This window comes from Salvia hispanica, chromosome 3, assembly GCF_029641045.1.
Source record: "Salvia hispanica isolate PSC_SH4W2 chromosome 3, Shi_PSC_v1, whole genome shotgun sequence".
Classification (NCBI taxonomy): domain Eukaryota; kingdom Viridiplantae; phylum Streptophyta; class Magnoliopsida; order Lamiales; family Lamiaceae; genus Salvia; species Salvia hispanica.
In genome coordinates this window covers 8,865,091-8,880,421 of record NC_142694.1, presented here as the reverse complement: position 1 = coordinate 8,880,421, position 15,331 = coordinate 8,865,091, and the positions used below count along the sequence as shown (strand labels likewise).

Below are 15,331 nucleotides of genomic sequence, written 5' to 3'. Positions count from 1 at the left end.
AAATTGAAAATAATGTGACGGCATTTATTACCGATAATTAATATTCCTAAAATCGATGATTAATCTACTATTATTGCTTCACACAATCATGACATTATGAAGTAGTACTAGTAGAATAGTAACTCCCCATATTGAATTCAGGCGGGTGGTGTGTGACTTAGAGTAATTAAAAAATTTCAACCTCAACTTTCATTATTGCGGTAGAAAATCAAGTATTCCCACTTCTACGATTATGATAGTGAGTGTAGGGGTCTCAGTTTAAAAAAATAAATAAGAAGTAAATAGACATAATACTCCATAAATATATTTTTAAATATTAATCTTTGAATAAAACGTGAGTGGCATAAAGTTAGTAAAATATGAAGTCAATTATCAAATATTAAAAATAAAATTAGTAGATGGGCAAAAGTAATGAAATGAAATGATTATTAGTTGACGAAAGGAATACATTTCAACACATTGTAAGTCTTGGACGGATCTATGAGGAATTCACAAGGGGCAAATGCCCCACTTAGAAAAAATTTATGTATACTACTTTTAATAGTTAATTTTAATTTTTTTTAAATATCCAAATGTTTGCCCCTTCTTAATGTAATAAAATATCTTTATGTATATTCTTGTCCCACTTATGTAAAATTCCTGGCTCCAGTCTTATGAATTAAAAAACTCAACTATTAGTTGGGTTTGCAAGCGTTGAAGTTCGGAATTCAATCTATCTTAAATGAATGTAGCTCTCCTAGGAATCAAGGGATTAATTGTTTGACAATCGGATTAATTGTTTGACAATCGGCTGAAGAGATAATTCAAAAAACCAAAAAATAACATGCCTGAGATTAATTGTCTGACTATCAAAAGAAGAGATAATTCGAAAAATAATCTGACGTGCAACTATCAACGTTGGAGTAGTGGTTACTAGGAGTGGCAAATCGTGCGTGTTGTGTTGTTGTCGTGTCGATCACCATTCTTTGAAACCCGCGTAAGAAGAAATTGTTCCTTCAAACCCACGTATTCACATTAAACTAAAACAGTAATCAATCTGAGCAAGCATGCCGATCATCATTCTCTCACAAAATAAAAGTCTCAAAAATCTGAATTACTATCAACTTATAAAGAGTTCCCATTATTGGTGGCGGCAAATTTGAAAGAGCTTCCTCTCTAACAATCAATGGAGATGCAGCTGGCCGCAGCCGCCGACGCATCATTGGTGCTGACGAAGGGGTCGATCTTCACCCATATCAGAGAGAAAACAGACGCCAGAAGCACCGACCACAGCACAACAATGGTGGGGGTCCGATTCTGCCGCCCCATCAGACCTTTCAGGAACGGATACAGATGCAGAATCACCCAAAACGCGAAGAACACTTTCCCGAACAGCGGGCCCCACGACTCGTACCCGCTGTTCAGCGCGTCTGAGAATCCGGCCACCACTCCGACCAGGTTCATGATCAGGATCGTCGTCGGCGGGATCAGCACCGTCGTCCACTTGAATACATACAGATCCGCAAACTCCCCGTCGTCCGCCGCCTTCGCCGTCACCGTGAAGTTCGTGTCCACCCCCGCCAGCATCTTCAGGAACCCCTGGAACACCGCGAAGAGATGCGCCGACACGCCGCCGATCACCCAGAACTGCTCGTTACGCCACAGCGCCTCGATGCTCACGCCGCTCCACCGCAGCTCGATCACGCTCGTCAGGATGATCGAGATGAAAAGCCCTAGAAACAGCACGCTCGCCAGATTCGACAGCTGAAATCGTCAATTCAGATCTAATTAGGGCTAAATTGAGCAGAATTGGGGCTAAATTGGAAACCCTAGCCGAATTGAATTACCGTGGGGATGATGAATTTGCCGGTGACGAGGCATATCGCGGGGAGGGTGCAGTAGGCGACGAGAGGGAGAGAGGTGAAAGGGTAAACGATGGTGTTGATGTAGGCGAGGCGTTGCAGCCATCTGAGGCGGCCGGCGCCGAAGCCGTACCACAAGGGGCAATGTCTGCTCAGGAAGATCTCGACGGATCCCAACGCCCATCGCAGGACCTGGTGCAGCCTGTCCGACAAGTTGATCGGCGCCGATCCCTTGAAAGCTGGCCTCAAAGGCATACAGTAGATTGATCTCCAGCCGCGGCATTGCATCTTGAATCCCGTCAGAATATCCTCTGTAACCGACCCGTAGATCCAGCCGATCTCCTTCCCCCATGCCGTCTTCTCTTCATACCCGCACCCGATCACATGGATTGCTTCTCTGATCAGCGTTGATGGATTCGCGGAATCAGCCACTCCTCCGTTTTCCAGCAGTGTCGACTCGATGAAGACGCTAGACAGCCCGAAGGTCTTCTCGAAGCTCATCTGGGAGATGAGCATTGACCTCTCGTGCTCATCGTAATCTGCAGAAGAATCATAAACATGATGAGCTTCAGTTGCTATGAAATGAAATGAAAGGAAACGTAATGAACTGACTGTCGATTTCTCTGAGGTTGAAGATGGCAGCGTTGAGGTCTTCTCGTTTGGCATCACGATACGTCTCTGCGAAATCCTTCTCCTTCGCGGGCTTCTTTCTACGACAGCAGCAGCAAGACGACGACGATGACTTGGCAGGCAGAGTGGGTAGATTTGAAGGGCCATAGCCGTAAAGGGCTTGTCTGTTGAAGACACATCCTGTCCCGACATACACTGGTCCTTGAATTCCATCCAATCCTTTCATGTTCACCTGCAAGAATACAAGTGAATTTCTAGACAAGATTGTAGTAGTAAGGATTTAGTTAATGAATGGAGAAGGGTCATTACGTCGAAGAAAACTGTGTTACGGTTGGCATATCGATCGCTCTTGTCAATGCCATCGAACCTCTGGGGGAACTGAACGTAGCAGACGTCGCGGCCGACTTGAGGATCCATGTAGAAACACATTGCCTCACGAATAGCCTTGCTGTTGTTCACGTAGTGATCACAATCGAGATTGAGTATATACGGAGCATTTGTTAGAACAGCAGAAACTCTTATCTGAAACAAGATTATCATCAGCATTGTCATCATTCTCTTCGATTGGAGATGAAAGATAGTAAAAACGAGGCCATACCAGAGCATTTTCTGCACCAGCCTTCTTGTGATGTTGGTAACCAGGTCTCTTCTCTCTAGAGACATAAACCAACCTCGGCAGCTCATTGCCATCGGTATCATGTGCGCCCGTGTTTCCCAAAAACACCTAAGATCAAACATGGTTTCGACAATGTAAGTTGATATTGGTGTTGCAAGAACATATTTTATGAATGGGAGTAGTAGATGGAACCTGAATCATTCCGGGATGATCGCGGGGGTTGTTTCCAGGCCAAGATGTTCCATCAGCCATGATCCACCCTTCATCTGGTGTTTTCTGGGCCTTTGCTACTAAAGCATTAATCCGAACTTTATACTCTTCGTAGTCTCTCTGTAACACAATAAAACAAATGATGATTTTCGAGATAAATCTATTGGAAAAGAATGATTCATGCCAAAGAATTGATCACTTACCTTCATTGCTCTGCGTTCCTTGACAAAGGAAGGTTGGATTTTATCCTTCAAGTAGTCGATCTTCTGTGAGAAGTAGAATTCCGGGGCACGAGGCTCAATGGCAAATTTCTTGCAGAAGGGCACCCATTTTCTTGCAAAATCAGCCGTCTCTACAAGGGACTCGAAGGTAAGCATGGCTGCACCATCATCAGATACATAGCAAGAGACTTTATCAACTGGGTAATCCACTGCGAGGATCGAGAGGACTGTGTTTGCTGTTATCAAAGGAGGCTCCTTCAATGGATCCACTGTACTCACAAAGAAATCCACAGCAGCAAGCTCAGACGGCTCCCCCTCGCGCTCATACCTAGAGTATCATCGATCACAAAAACTTAAGCAAATCTTGTTATGTTTTAGGTGAAGAAGAAGAAGAAGAAGAATGTGAGATGAAAGAGAAGAGACCTAGCAGACAAGCGGTCAATGAAGGTCTCTCTGTTGATAGGACACCATTTGGGGAACTGATCGAGCACCCAAGAGAAGGCGAACCATATCTCACAGATGACAGAAGTCAGCCATAGACCAAAGGCACTGTCAACAGGATGTGTGACACGATATTGGAAGAAAAGGGCGAGGATGATGAGTCGCATGATGATCACAGCTCTGTATGATGTGAGCTGGGTTTTCGGTATAGGGATCACTCTGGAAAGTGGCTGAGAAGCATCCACTGACCTGCATTTTTTTGGTGTTATGACATTCTCATCAATTAAGTAACAAGAAGATGTGTATCTGTAATAATGGATGCAGAATGTGTTGATGTAGTTTATCAAGTTATTGAGTTTCAGTGTGTGCTTACTGAGGTTGGCCATCCATTTGCTGTTCAGTTGGAACTATTTCTGCTTTTTTATCCTTTTTGGGAGCTTTGCTCTTCTTATTCTTCTTGTCTTTCCAACTTTCCACCCGATTCTTCCATATCGGATTTCCAGAATCATCCATGTATTCTTGGATATAAGACAAGAGCATGATCATAAATTTCTCATCCAACAATGTAGGAAGATAGATTCTATTTTTTATTATTGTTAAAATTGTTCACTCACCACTGTCTATTGTGGAAACAGTACTGATATTTCTAGCATGAACTCCAGTTTCCTGCAAAACATTCAAGCACATATTTGCATTCCAATTACCATTGAAACATATTATAATCTCTATAACTTTTCAACGTAACAAAACGTTATAATGCTTCTCACCTGAGAAGTATGTATAGTTGGAATATGATTGCCAGATTCTTCAGCCACTGCTGCACCATCTGTCCATTTAAAACATTCAAATCTTGAAATTTTTGTAAACATATATTTTGGGGAAAAAAGTGAAAACATGACAACACAGATCTCAAAGTGCTCATAAAGAAAACATCTGTGATTAAGTGAAGCTCCAGTAAAACAAAATAGAAAGAGTAGTACCTTCAGCATAAGGAGTGGCACAGCGGATGCAGGCGGTACGGCCTTCCTTGATCTCGTAATCCAAACAATGTTGGCAAATGGGATAATTGCATTCATTACAGGCTACAAAGACTTCACCTTTGGAGTTTAATCCCACTTGTTCTCCACAAGTGTTGCATATGGGAATTCCAGATTCCATCATCTTTACTTTGCCACCTTCTGCAAATAGCAGCTTTCTAATTCTCCCCAGAGTATTTTCTCTCTCAGGCTGGAAGTAGAAGATTTCCAAGTATGGTAATATATATGTGGAAATGATTTGAGGGACAAAATCAAGGAATATTAAGTGTTGTGTTTGATGAATATGAAATAAAATTGGGAAAGGCTGTTGAGTTTGGTGGAATGAAGCTTTAAGCACAAGGTGATGGAGAAGGATCATCTTTTTTTCTTTTTTCTTTCTAATTTCTGGTTGAAAGATTTCAAAATTTTTGCGGGAATTGTAAGGCAGGTTATGGTTGGGGACTTGCATCTCTCAACTGACTCAACCAACTATTCTTCATCTTCAAGGACTCTAGCTCTCGAGAATTGCATATTTGTCCTCGTAAATTTGGGTCTTCTCAAAATGGCCCCTGAATTAATGTAGTTTACCCTGTATCAGTCCTCATAGTTTCCCCATTTCCAAATTGCTGTTATGTTTTATTTTGTTTGCTTTTTTGATCATTGACATTATAACTTATTAGTATTAAATTTATTAAATTGTCTACACGTATGCATTTACAGCATTTACTGTGGTGTAAAGCTATCATCATAAGAAAGAAGAGTAAGGAATGTCAACATGGGGAATTAATGGCCTATATGAACGGTCAAGTTTTGATGTAGTACAAAATTCATCATAAATATAATTTGTTATATAATTGGCAAATATAAAACCTATTTCGTCGAATTCAAAATTATTTATTCAGTGCAAGTAGAGTAATCGTAGTTATCCAAACTAAATCTTTAAAAATTAACATTTCATAAATGAACAGAAAGCAAGAAAGTACTGCAAAAATAAATTACTTTTACGAACAAAATATATTGAAGAAAAAATATCTTAGGAACATATAACACTAAATTCAAGATTGCCACCACCAACGGTCATGTGTAGTGATGTGAGGCAGGCTAATACAGATCTCAACAGAGTCCAGAAGGATAATAGTTCCTCCACTGAATGTGGCATTCTGGGAATTTAACCAATTGTATAAACCTTTACTAGTTTAGATGTATCACAGACAACTAGATTTTCCGAATCCGAGGGAGTTGTGCAGAGCCAATTCACCTGATCAGACAAAGATATCATCATAAAAATGCCATAGTGAAGAAGGGTGAGGTGAGAGAGTGGGACAGAAGCTTTGTATTCCATGTCAAGAATGTGTAGCTCACCTTTCTACTCAGAGTAATGCTGGAACATAGAATATCACTGCTGCCGTTGCTAGTTTGTCCACCATCATCATGCGATTTCATCCAATCCCAGACTTTTACTGACTTATCGTTTCCACCAGAAATGATAAACTTCCCTTTCTCTCCAAACGTAGAAAAGCTCCTGAATAACATATAATGGCGGCAGCAATGAATAAAACTTCTTTTAAATGTGTTTTTGTGTGTGTGAGAGAGAAAGCAAAAAAAAGAGTATTACTACAAGCAGTTGGTAGCATCACTTACACAGAGGATACTGCAGCCACATGTCCTCCCTTCGAGTAGTCCAAATGTAGGTTTCTGTCATTTTGATCCACGGTTGGGGAATCCTCTTTCGGTTGTGATTTAGTACCCATCTTTGGCTTTGATGTATTTTTGGATTTTTGAGCAGCATGTTCGGGCTCAAGATTAATTACATTGACAACACCATCGCCCCTAGCCACAACACAGATCTTGCCAACACTATCTACAAAATCAAGGTCAGGAACTACTAGAGCATGCACAAAAGCTGGGTTATAGCACTGCCCGGCATTGCCTCCGCTGCCTGCAAAAGTTTTCATTTAAATATATTAGAAAGCAATATGTATGGGATAGAAATTCTGAATGCTAAAAAAGACATGGGATAAAAATTCTGAATGCAAAATAGGATAGTAGTATAATTTAGCATTTATCTGCCTATTCACAATGGAACATGATATTTATTTAGCAAGATTGGAGTCTGAAACAGGAGAGTAAAATATCATGGAAAAATAAACAGTGCCCCTGTCACCTCAACCTAAAGCATTCAAGAATAAAGATGATATCAAATAAATACTGAAAATGGGCCACTTTTTACTAATTCGAGCTAATGAAAGTTTTATATCATCCTGGAAATCTGGAATCCAACTTTGTACTACAATTACTTAAACTCATGAATGATTAAGAAAATTTTGTTTTTGTCTATTTCACATTCAGACCAGCTATACTGAAATCAAGCATATAATATTTTTTTAGGGGGAAGTGTAATATTATCACGGGAAGCTGCTTAAGAGAAGCACTAAGTAGTACATAGAAACTGATAGCAGAGCACAAGGCACTCATACCAAAGTCCATAATTTTGTTTGGACGCCCTTTGGAGAAGTCCCAAAGTGCAAGTTTTGAATCTAGACCACCAGTGATGACTGCAAAAACATGACAACAGAAACAAGGATAATTAGGTAGACCACAGAAACAAAGTGTAAAGCACAGGGCATAGGTAGATAAGATTTTATTTTATTTACAATAACAGAATATGCCCGGCAGGGGTACAGTTCTCTAAAATACATAACAAAATGGGAAACAGGATAGTTTTTATTAAAAGTCACATGAGAGGAATGTAGATTGAGGAGGTGAACAGAATAAAGCAAAATCAACTCATTTAGAATCAGATATATTACTAAGAATACCTTCCCAAGATCTCCAAGGAAGGAACTGGACACTGCTGCAGATCTGAAGAAACAAGTTAATAACGGAAAGGCATTAGAGGTAGAAAAGTCATCAAACAGAAACACAAGGAATTTCTTAAGAAAACAAACAAATGCCTCCCTACCTTGGCAGAATTAAGGTCAACAGGAAAAGCTTGAAAGAAAAGTGATCAGCAGATCTGTGTATTGATTCTCGGAAGGAAAAGAAGAATGACAATCAGATGAGTTTAAGCTGAATGCCTTATGAAAAAACAATCTATATTACAAAGGAAAGGATACACTCTGGTGACCTGCTCTCAATGTTTTGTATAGACATCGTTGGTGAACATCAACGATCTGCAAGGAAGGCAATCATCATAACCTCTTCCATGAATTCATTTGTATATAGTACCCATGACAAGGAAACCTCAATATAATTTGGAGTGCCAATCATGCAGGAAATCAATAGTAAAGTGCCCAAGATTGTAAATAAGTACTATATAAAATAATAATAAGGAGAAACAAAAAAAATTGAAATATCTAGTAGTACAAGCAGACTTTCCCCCCACCATTATACTTGTATCTCAAAGCTTTAATTTCAGTAAATCTAGCTACAAATGATATAAAAAGAATTACAGCCCGCCCTTACTGGTTTTACACTTTTACCATAAGTGCAAGCCGTTAAATTGATCATTAGTCGAGAGGTCCGCAATCAATATACTCCGAAAATCTCAAAGATAAAAAGAAATCTTTAAGTATAAAGATTTTCTGGATTTATATAGCTTGTGCAAAATTGAACTCTGCACAAGCTATTATCGTTGATTTGGAAGATATTCTCATAACATTTCTGAATTATATATGTACATGAAATGCAACAAACTAAACCATTAAATCACATGCAGAAGAAGTGCATACCTTTACATCTCCTGCATCATCTGCAGCAGCTAGAAAGGATGATTTTGGGTGACAAGCGATCTGTAGATTGTAAATGATGACACAAGTTTGAGTAATGACCATAAATTAGGTTTAATTGTACTCCTTATTTTGGTGAGTTAGGAGAAGATGTTAGCCTGAACAAAGTTGATCACTCCTTTCAGACCAAGGAAAAAAAATTGACTTACGGAAGTGATCACTGATTCCTTTTCAACTAACAATATGCTTTCTAACCAACCAGTAAATTCAGGAAAAAACATCCACAACAGAACAAATATGGATTAAAATGGCATACCTGATTTATCTCATCCTTATTATAATTGTAGCTTTCTTCTAGTTGCTTCCACGAATTTGTCTGACATATTGAACGAGGCTGTTAGTAATAGCATTAGCACTCACACTGTGGCATTAATTATGCACAAAAAGACCATCAGAATAAGGATTATGGTTATTGGTTTCTAACAAAATATTAACAATCTGAATCATTCACATAACAAAAGGTGACAAAATCAAAGCATACCATATGTAAATCAAAGCACTTGACTTCATTTTCTACAGAAACATAGATGATCTCTTCATTCCCTGCAGCATGTATGGCAAAAACACTCCCATCAAAAGAGATCAAGAAACAGCAAAAATCATTTTATGCAAGAAAAAGTACCTGAGAAATAACTAAGAGCATAGAAGCATACTATTGTTATTATTATTAATTATTATTACTGAGCAAGTATATTCTAATTGTGTATCATAGCTGAAAAAGGGAAAAAAATAAAACTACCAGCAGAAACTACTTACCCTCCAACTATCAAACACTAACTCAAATGCTAACTTATAGTTACAGAAAAGGCAGACTTGCATTCATTCACTCCAACAAAGAAGATCAATACTCTTGTTTAGGTAGTCAAAGTTAGCTTGACATCTTATATCCGATATTATGAGAAGAATTTATTAAAAACAGCGATAAAATCTAATACTACTAGTAAACATCAAAACAAACTCCGCCCAAAATAGGAGAAAAATCACAAACCTGGCTTAAAGCATAAAGATGAAACAGGGTTACCATTCCCCACATCCATAGAGAACAGCATATCTTTGCACCGCAAATCATAAAAGCAAACGCGACCATCCTACAATGGGAAAGCAAATTAAGAAATGGTAGCGCATGTCAGCAACTTTAAAAACGGGAAAACTTGCTATTCGAGCTCAATTGAACTGTTTTTAGACGCAGACGATGAATTAGAGACCTCGGCGGCTGTGGCGATGAAGCCTGGTCGGGCTCGGGAAGCGATGCAACAAGTGGCGGCGGCGTTGTGCCCTCTCAATCGCCTCGGCTCCGTCATATCGGCGGCGCGTTGAGGAATTCGCGCTCTATTAATTATGAAAATTTAGATTTAGCTAAATTCCTAACAAAATTCGTCTAACAAAATTGCTACCGTCTAACAAAATTCGTTACTGTAACAAAAAATTAAACCGTTTCGAATTTCTGTTTTCCATTTTCTACGAGATGGAGTGCTAATTTTTATCTTAGGCACATTTTTCTCCAAAATTACGGGCTTATGTAATGGGCCTACATAGCCCTCACACACTGGCCCAACAGAATATGAGAGAAATCATTATTTAATCTCAGTTTGGTTATTTTATAATCACCTTATAACCATTTATTCACACGGGGACGTGATCAAATGAAAACTCTAAATATTGTACAAACTCTAAACTATGATATGGATCATTGAAAAATGTCAACAGATCACAAAAAAACATCAACAGGAAGATGTCTACAGAATTTCAACGTAGTCAATGATTGATGTTGTGTTGATACTGTGTTGACATTAAAATCTTGAAATTTTACACTTTATTAATATTGTATTGAAACTGTGTTGAAGCTGTGTTGAGCAGTTTTAAGTTTGTACAATATATAAGTTTGCATTTTATCATTACCCCTGCACCACATATCATATCCGACAAATTATACTACTACTTCACTTTTTATCATTTTTGGTAGTGGACTTCATATTCCACTAACTCATTCCTATTCACATTTTATTATAAAATCAATACTTTAAAGTATGACTCACATCCCACCAACTTTTTCAACTCACTTTCCATTACACTTCTTAAAACTCGTGCCGGTCAAAGTGTGTCAAAATTTGGGGGCGGGAGGTAGTATAAGGAAAATATCGAATCAATGAATGTGTCAATGTATACTATAATAATGTACAAACAAGAGCATGCCTGGCTTTATTTGATTCTACAAACAAGGCAGCCCAAATTGCTATTTACAATTACAAACTTATAGATCAAGAAATAGAATTTGAATGTTTCGAACTCTAAAAAAAGAAAAACCATAACTAAACGCTACTTAAAAAGAAAAAAAAGGAAAAAGAATATTAACACGTAAGCTTTTCTTCATCATCATCTAACAGCAGAAGCCACTGTGTGGGCCCATGATTTGAGGCTATCCTTGATGTCCATCTCATTTGTTGCAGCAGCTGGAAGAGGAAGAGGAACCCTCCATTTCATCAACCTTCTCTCTTCCTCTTCATAAAACTCCCACGCTTCTGATAGATACGGCCTCCCTCTCATTCTAGAAGCTTCCTCACTTCTCCTCCTCCTCCTCCTCTCCTCTTCAGTTTCTGGCTCACCGCATTCTGTTCTCTGCCCTAGCTTTTGCAGGCCGGGGACGATCTCAACGAGGGCCCGGTCATCCTTGGCTTCTTCCGAGAACACGAAGCCCATGTCGATGAAGCCCTTCACCTCTTCGAACTCCAGCTGAGACATGCTTTTGCTCAGCTTCTTCTTCCTTCTCATGCCGTGCTGCTGTTTGATCACGGGCTTCTTCATCGCTGGACTTTTCGGAATTTCCAATGAAACCGAAACCTCTTTGTCGGAGAGTATGGTTTGGAGGAGGGGTTTTATGGCGGGAGAGGTGGAACTCTTTGTTTTGAAGCTTGACAGGTCTTCGCTCTTTGATCTTCCTAGCAACGATATTTGGCGCGAAACGTTTTGATTTGATGGTTGATTCGGTTGGGTTTGAAGTGATGGTGGTGGGGTTGGGGTTTTTTCGAGGATTCCGAGGTGGAACCACATCGAATCGAAGAGGTTTAGAACATTTTCAGCTTCCATAAATGGCTGATGAAAATTTGAAAGGTATTGAATGTGGTTTGTTTGGATTTTGAGAGGAGTTGGTTTATATATGATGGTGTCTGAATTTGTTGTGGACGGAAATGCCCTTGTCTCTGAATTTACTCGTTTTGCGTTTTTGGGTATAATTTCCAACACGTTTACTGGGGAAATATCTTCTAGTACTATTTTATTCTTATGAAATTTAATTACTTTTCTTTTGGTATGATTGTGAATAATTACAATTTACAACAATTATAATTGGATTCCTCTTGATTAATTCACGGTATGATTGTATACACACAATTTACAAAACTAAATTGCTTTAATAAAACTCTGGTCACAGACGAAACACGCTGGCGTGCGGTGGCTGTGACTGTATTTTTTTAAAAAATAATCACATTTGTTGTATGATTGTATTTGTATCCAATCCTTTGGCGAAGGGTACTTTGGTAAAGAGACGTAAGGATCTTTTTGAATATACCGTTCATACATGGCATCTTTGAAGTCGCAGTTGATACGTTGACCCGAAATAATACTTGAGGGCTGCGTAGTTTGATCAATTCAACTACTTTCCACTCTCACGTGCAAACGCTACTTAGTCATATATCTAATCACGAGAACTTCGATTGTTTAATGTTGTATTTGTCATGTGTAGAAATTTCAATTTCACTATGTAAAGATATATAATAAAACAGAAACTTCGTAATCCCACGATTAAAAAATACACGGGACGGCGGTCTATGATTCTCTTTTTAGAAATGAACTCAAGGCAAGAGACGCATAACATGTTGCATGATTTTTTAATATTTATAAATATGCTAGTTAATATTGCGTCATTTCTGAGATTATTATATACTCCATGTTGGTTGATATTAATATTACCATGAAAAGTACATCATACTATATGCATCTAAGAGACTAAGTATAGAACTAATTAATGCAGCTTATCCAAATGTTAGAAATATACTAGAAAAAACTAGCTTTGCATGCAGTAATGTACTCCCTACGTCCCATTTAAGATGTCCACATTCTTGAGATGCCGGGGATTTTAGGAGGAATTGCTAAGTGGTAAAAGTAGAGATAAAAAAGTAGTTGAATATTTTAATGAGGAAGGAGTGATTTATTTCTAAATATAAAAAGTGGACATCTTGAATGAGACAAACTAAAAAGGAAGGTGATCATCTTGAGTGGGACGGAGGGAGTAGCTATTTACAATACTAGTATGCAAACTGGGAAGATGAACTAGGGAAATTATTACGAAGAGAAATGAAAAAACTAACAATCATGTTGAGTTGGGGATGATTCCTCTTTTCACAAAGTAAATTACACATCGGTTAGTAGTTTTGAAAAATAAAATAGCTTCCTCCTAGCATGTAGAAGCATTTTAAAATTCACGCCTATATATAGGCCTAAGCAGGTGTCTTGGAAAGGCCTTACATCAAGACACTTCAATAGACGATGCCAACTATGGCCAACTGAAGGCCAAAGGCCTTAGCCATATGAAATGCCAAAAGTTGGTCGACCGATGTTGGTCACGCTGCCAACATTTCCAACATCAAATAAAAACTGAATGTGTACAAAAGTTGTTACCTCGATCTTTAGGAAGTGGATGAACGCAAAAAGATGAGTAGTACAATAAAAGGGAGTTAGAACATAAACTCTTGTACTAAACTGTACTACAGGGCAAATCTCCTTTGGCAGTAGCTTCTTAAACATCTAGCTCATACAACTGCCAGAAGAGTAATGCCCTGTAATACAAATGTACACATGCATCTCAGTAGGGCTAATGATTATAGAGAGATGAATGTATAACTTAAACTAGCGTAAGAGTTTGTATTCAGTTGCATTGCGGGGCAAATCTCCCTTGGCGGTAGCTTATTGAGTAACTAGCTTGTGCTACTGCCAGAGGAGTAATTGCCCCGTAACACATATATACAGATGCATATCTCAAATATTGTAATGTTTTTGTTGTGATCAATATGAACGAGAGGTTTCATGTATATATAGTGTACCCCAATGTCGTACAAATGGTACATTCCACAATCATTCTTTATGCTCTAATTCGTCAAAAAGAGAATGATCTCAATTGATTCCGACTCCATATATACATAATATTGATATATATAGATCCACCAAATAATTTCTTTATGTTTAATTTTGCTACAAAGCTTGTCGATCGGAATCTAGAAATGACAAGATTTTAGAACATATAGGAGACAATAAAAAGATTAAACATATGGCAGACCAAAGGCATTTTCAGAAATGAGTTGAATTTGTTAAAATAGCTAAAACAAAGATGAATATTGTTGTCAAGTTCTCGATGGATGATGCAGAAATGGCCCTTTAACATTCAAAGAGACGAACTTGATTGAGAAGGCAAATACTGGAAAAAAGAGCTTCAAAGCTAAGCATCTACAGCCTGTGTTGTCTAACCTTTTTTTCACAACTTGATGTACATGATTCAAAACAAAAATAATCAAAATCATAAATGAAAAATAGCAAACAGCACATTCTCAAGAATAAATTTCTAGATCCTCAAAGTTTTTTTTGATTGACCTGTTTGATGACTGCATTCGAGGAAATAATACAATTATATAGTTGAATAATTAATAGTAATTCAATGAGTTCCCAGCAAAAATGGTTTGGATCCTATGTCTCAAATATTCATGTATATCACCCATGCATATTTAAAATTAATCTATATCCAAAAAGTACATTAACAAGGACTTAATATTAACAAATAAAAGTATAATTAACAATCGATTTATACATAAAAAAAACTTGTAACTTGGTAAACCTGATTAAAATGTTTCATTATATTATTCACTTGCAAAATATTCTTAGATAAGGTATATAAAAATTAAATTTAACCAAAAAGAAATAGTTACCCTCAATTTTCAACTTCTTATCTTCCTCTTCTAACAGAAAAATATAAGTCACTAAAACCCTAGTACATTCCATTCAACACGTTCAAGATCTTCAAACATGGACAAAGTATAAGTGTAGAAACCTATGGGTTCCATCCTAAAACTAATTGTTGATAGAAGGAGCGGCCCATGAAATTTATATACTAGTTTCGGTTTTTATTTTGACACCGATGTGGGATGGTTATATATTATTTTTTAGTTTCAATTGCCAACAATAAGAGATGGATTTGTACACTGGTTGAAGAATTTAGTAGCCCTTCCCATTACACGTGTCTCCGCCCGTGGTTAAGCGAAACGTGGCAGTGAGAGAATGAATTTGTCGAAATGAAGATTGAATCAAAAGAAACTGGGTTGGGGTCACTTGGGTGGAAGGGGATGCCATGAGAATTGATACTCGTGGACCCATCACTTTTATAACAAAAAGGGAATACTTTATTTGTCTTTATGAAATATATTTTCAAGAATTTAGGGCTGGAATTGTCCCCGCATATGCCACATATATCCAGCATATCCCAATTTGGGATGAATATATGAAAATTAGTAGTTTTTCTTCTGGT

At 37.9% G+C, this 15,331-nt stretch overlaps 3 protein-coding genes across 3 annotated transcripts; all 3 read right to left on the bottom strand.

Annotated features, from left to right (window-relative positions):
- Positions 1-802: 802 nt before the first annotated feature.
- IRX1 (cellulose synthase family protein) lies at positions 803-5,257 on the bottom strand. Its single transcript, XM_048108769.2, has 12 exons — positions 4,940-5,257; positions 4,727-4,785; positions 4,574-4,625; positions 4,333-4,477; positions 3,942-4,208; positions 3,501-3,846; positions 3,280-3,417; positions 3,070-3,195; positions 2,781-2,993; positions 2,454-2,703; positions 1,827-2,380; positions 803-1,743 (listed from the first exon to the last, which is right to left on the bottom strand). The coding sequence occupies exons 1-12, from the start codon at positions 5,118-5,120 to the stop codon at positions 1,156-1,158; spliced, it is 2,919 nt and encodes a 972-aa protein (XP_047964726.2). The 5' UTR covers positions 5,121-5,257; the 3' UTR covers positions 803-1,155.
- Positions 5,258-5,955: 698 nt separating this feature from the next.
- Positions 5,956-10,154, bottom strand: LOC148930123 (Transducin/WD40 repeat-like superfamily protein). Its single transcript, XM_089068478.1, has 11 exons — positions 9,969-10,154; positions 9,752-9,851; positions 9,245-9,306; positions 9,020-9,079; positions 8,707-8,766; positions 8,092-8,148; positions 7,795-7,837; positions 7,453-7,530; positions 6,617-6,914; positions 6,338-6,497; positions 5,956-6,233 (listed from the first exon to the last, which is right to left on the bottom strand). The coding sequence occupies exons 1-11, from the start codon at positions 10,062-10,064 to the stop codon at positions 6,144-6,146; spliced, it is 1,104 nt and encodes a 367-aa protein (XP_088924604.1). The 5' UTR covers positions 10,065-10,154; the 3' UTR covers positions 5,956-6,143.
- Positions 10,155-10,885: 731 nt separating this feature from the next.
- Positions 10,886-11,899, bottom strand: LOC125209160 (uncharacterized). Its single transcript, XM_048108767.2, has one exon. The coding sequence runs from the start codon at positions 11,845-11,847 to the stop codon at positions 11,137-11,139; it is 711 nt and encodes a 236-aa protein (XP_047964724.2). The 5' UTR covers positions 11,848-11,899; the 3' UTR covers positions 10,886-11,136.
- Between the last annotated feature and the right edge of the window lie 3,432 nt (positions 11,900-15,331).

Bases quoted from the DNA above. Each gene is read 5' to 3' on its own strand.
- IRX1 (XM_048108769.2), bottom strand. From the start codon at position 5,120: ATGATGGAATCTGGAATTCCCATATGCAACACTTGTGGAGAACAAGTG. The intron at 4,478-4,573 runs GTGAGTGAACAA...CTTATATCCAAG, and splicing joins TGTTTCCACAATAGACAGTG to AATACATGGATGATTCTGGA. The intron at 2,381-2,453 runs GTCAGTTCATTA...ATTCTTCTGCAG, and splicing joins CAACCTCAGAGAAATCGACA to ATTACGATGAGCACGAGAGG.
- LOC148930123 (XM_089068478.1), bottom strand. From the start codon at position 10,064: ATGACGGAGCCGAGGCGATTGAGAGGGCACAACGCCGCCGCCACTTGT. The intron at 6,915-7,452 runs GTATGAGTGCCT...AAACTTTTGCAG, and splicing joins AAACAAAATTATGGACTTTG to GCAGCGGAGGCAATGCCGGG. The intron at 6,498-6,616 runs GTAAGTGATGCT...TATGTTATTCAG, and splicing joins GTGGCTGCAGTATCCTCTGT to GAGCTTTTCTACGTTTGGAG.
- LOC125209160 (XM_048108767.2), bottom strand. From the start codon at position 11,847: ATGGAAGCTGAAAATGTTCTAAACCTCTTCGATTCGATGTGGTTCCAC.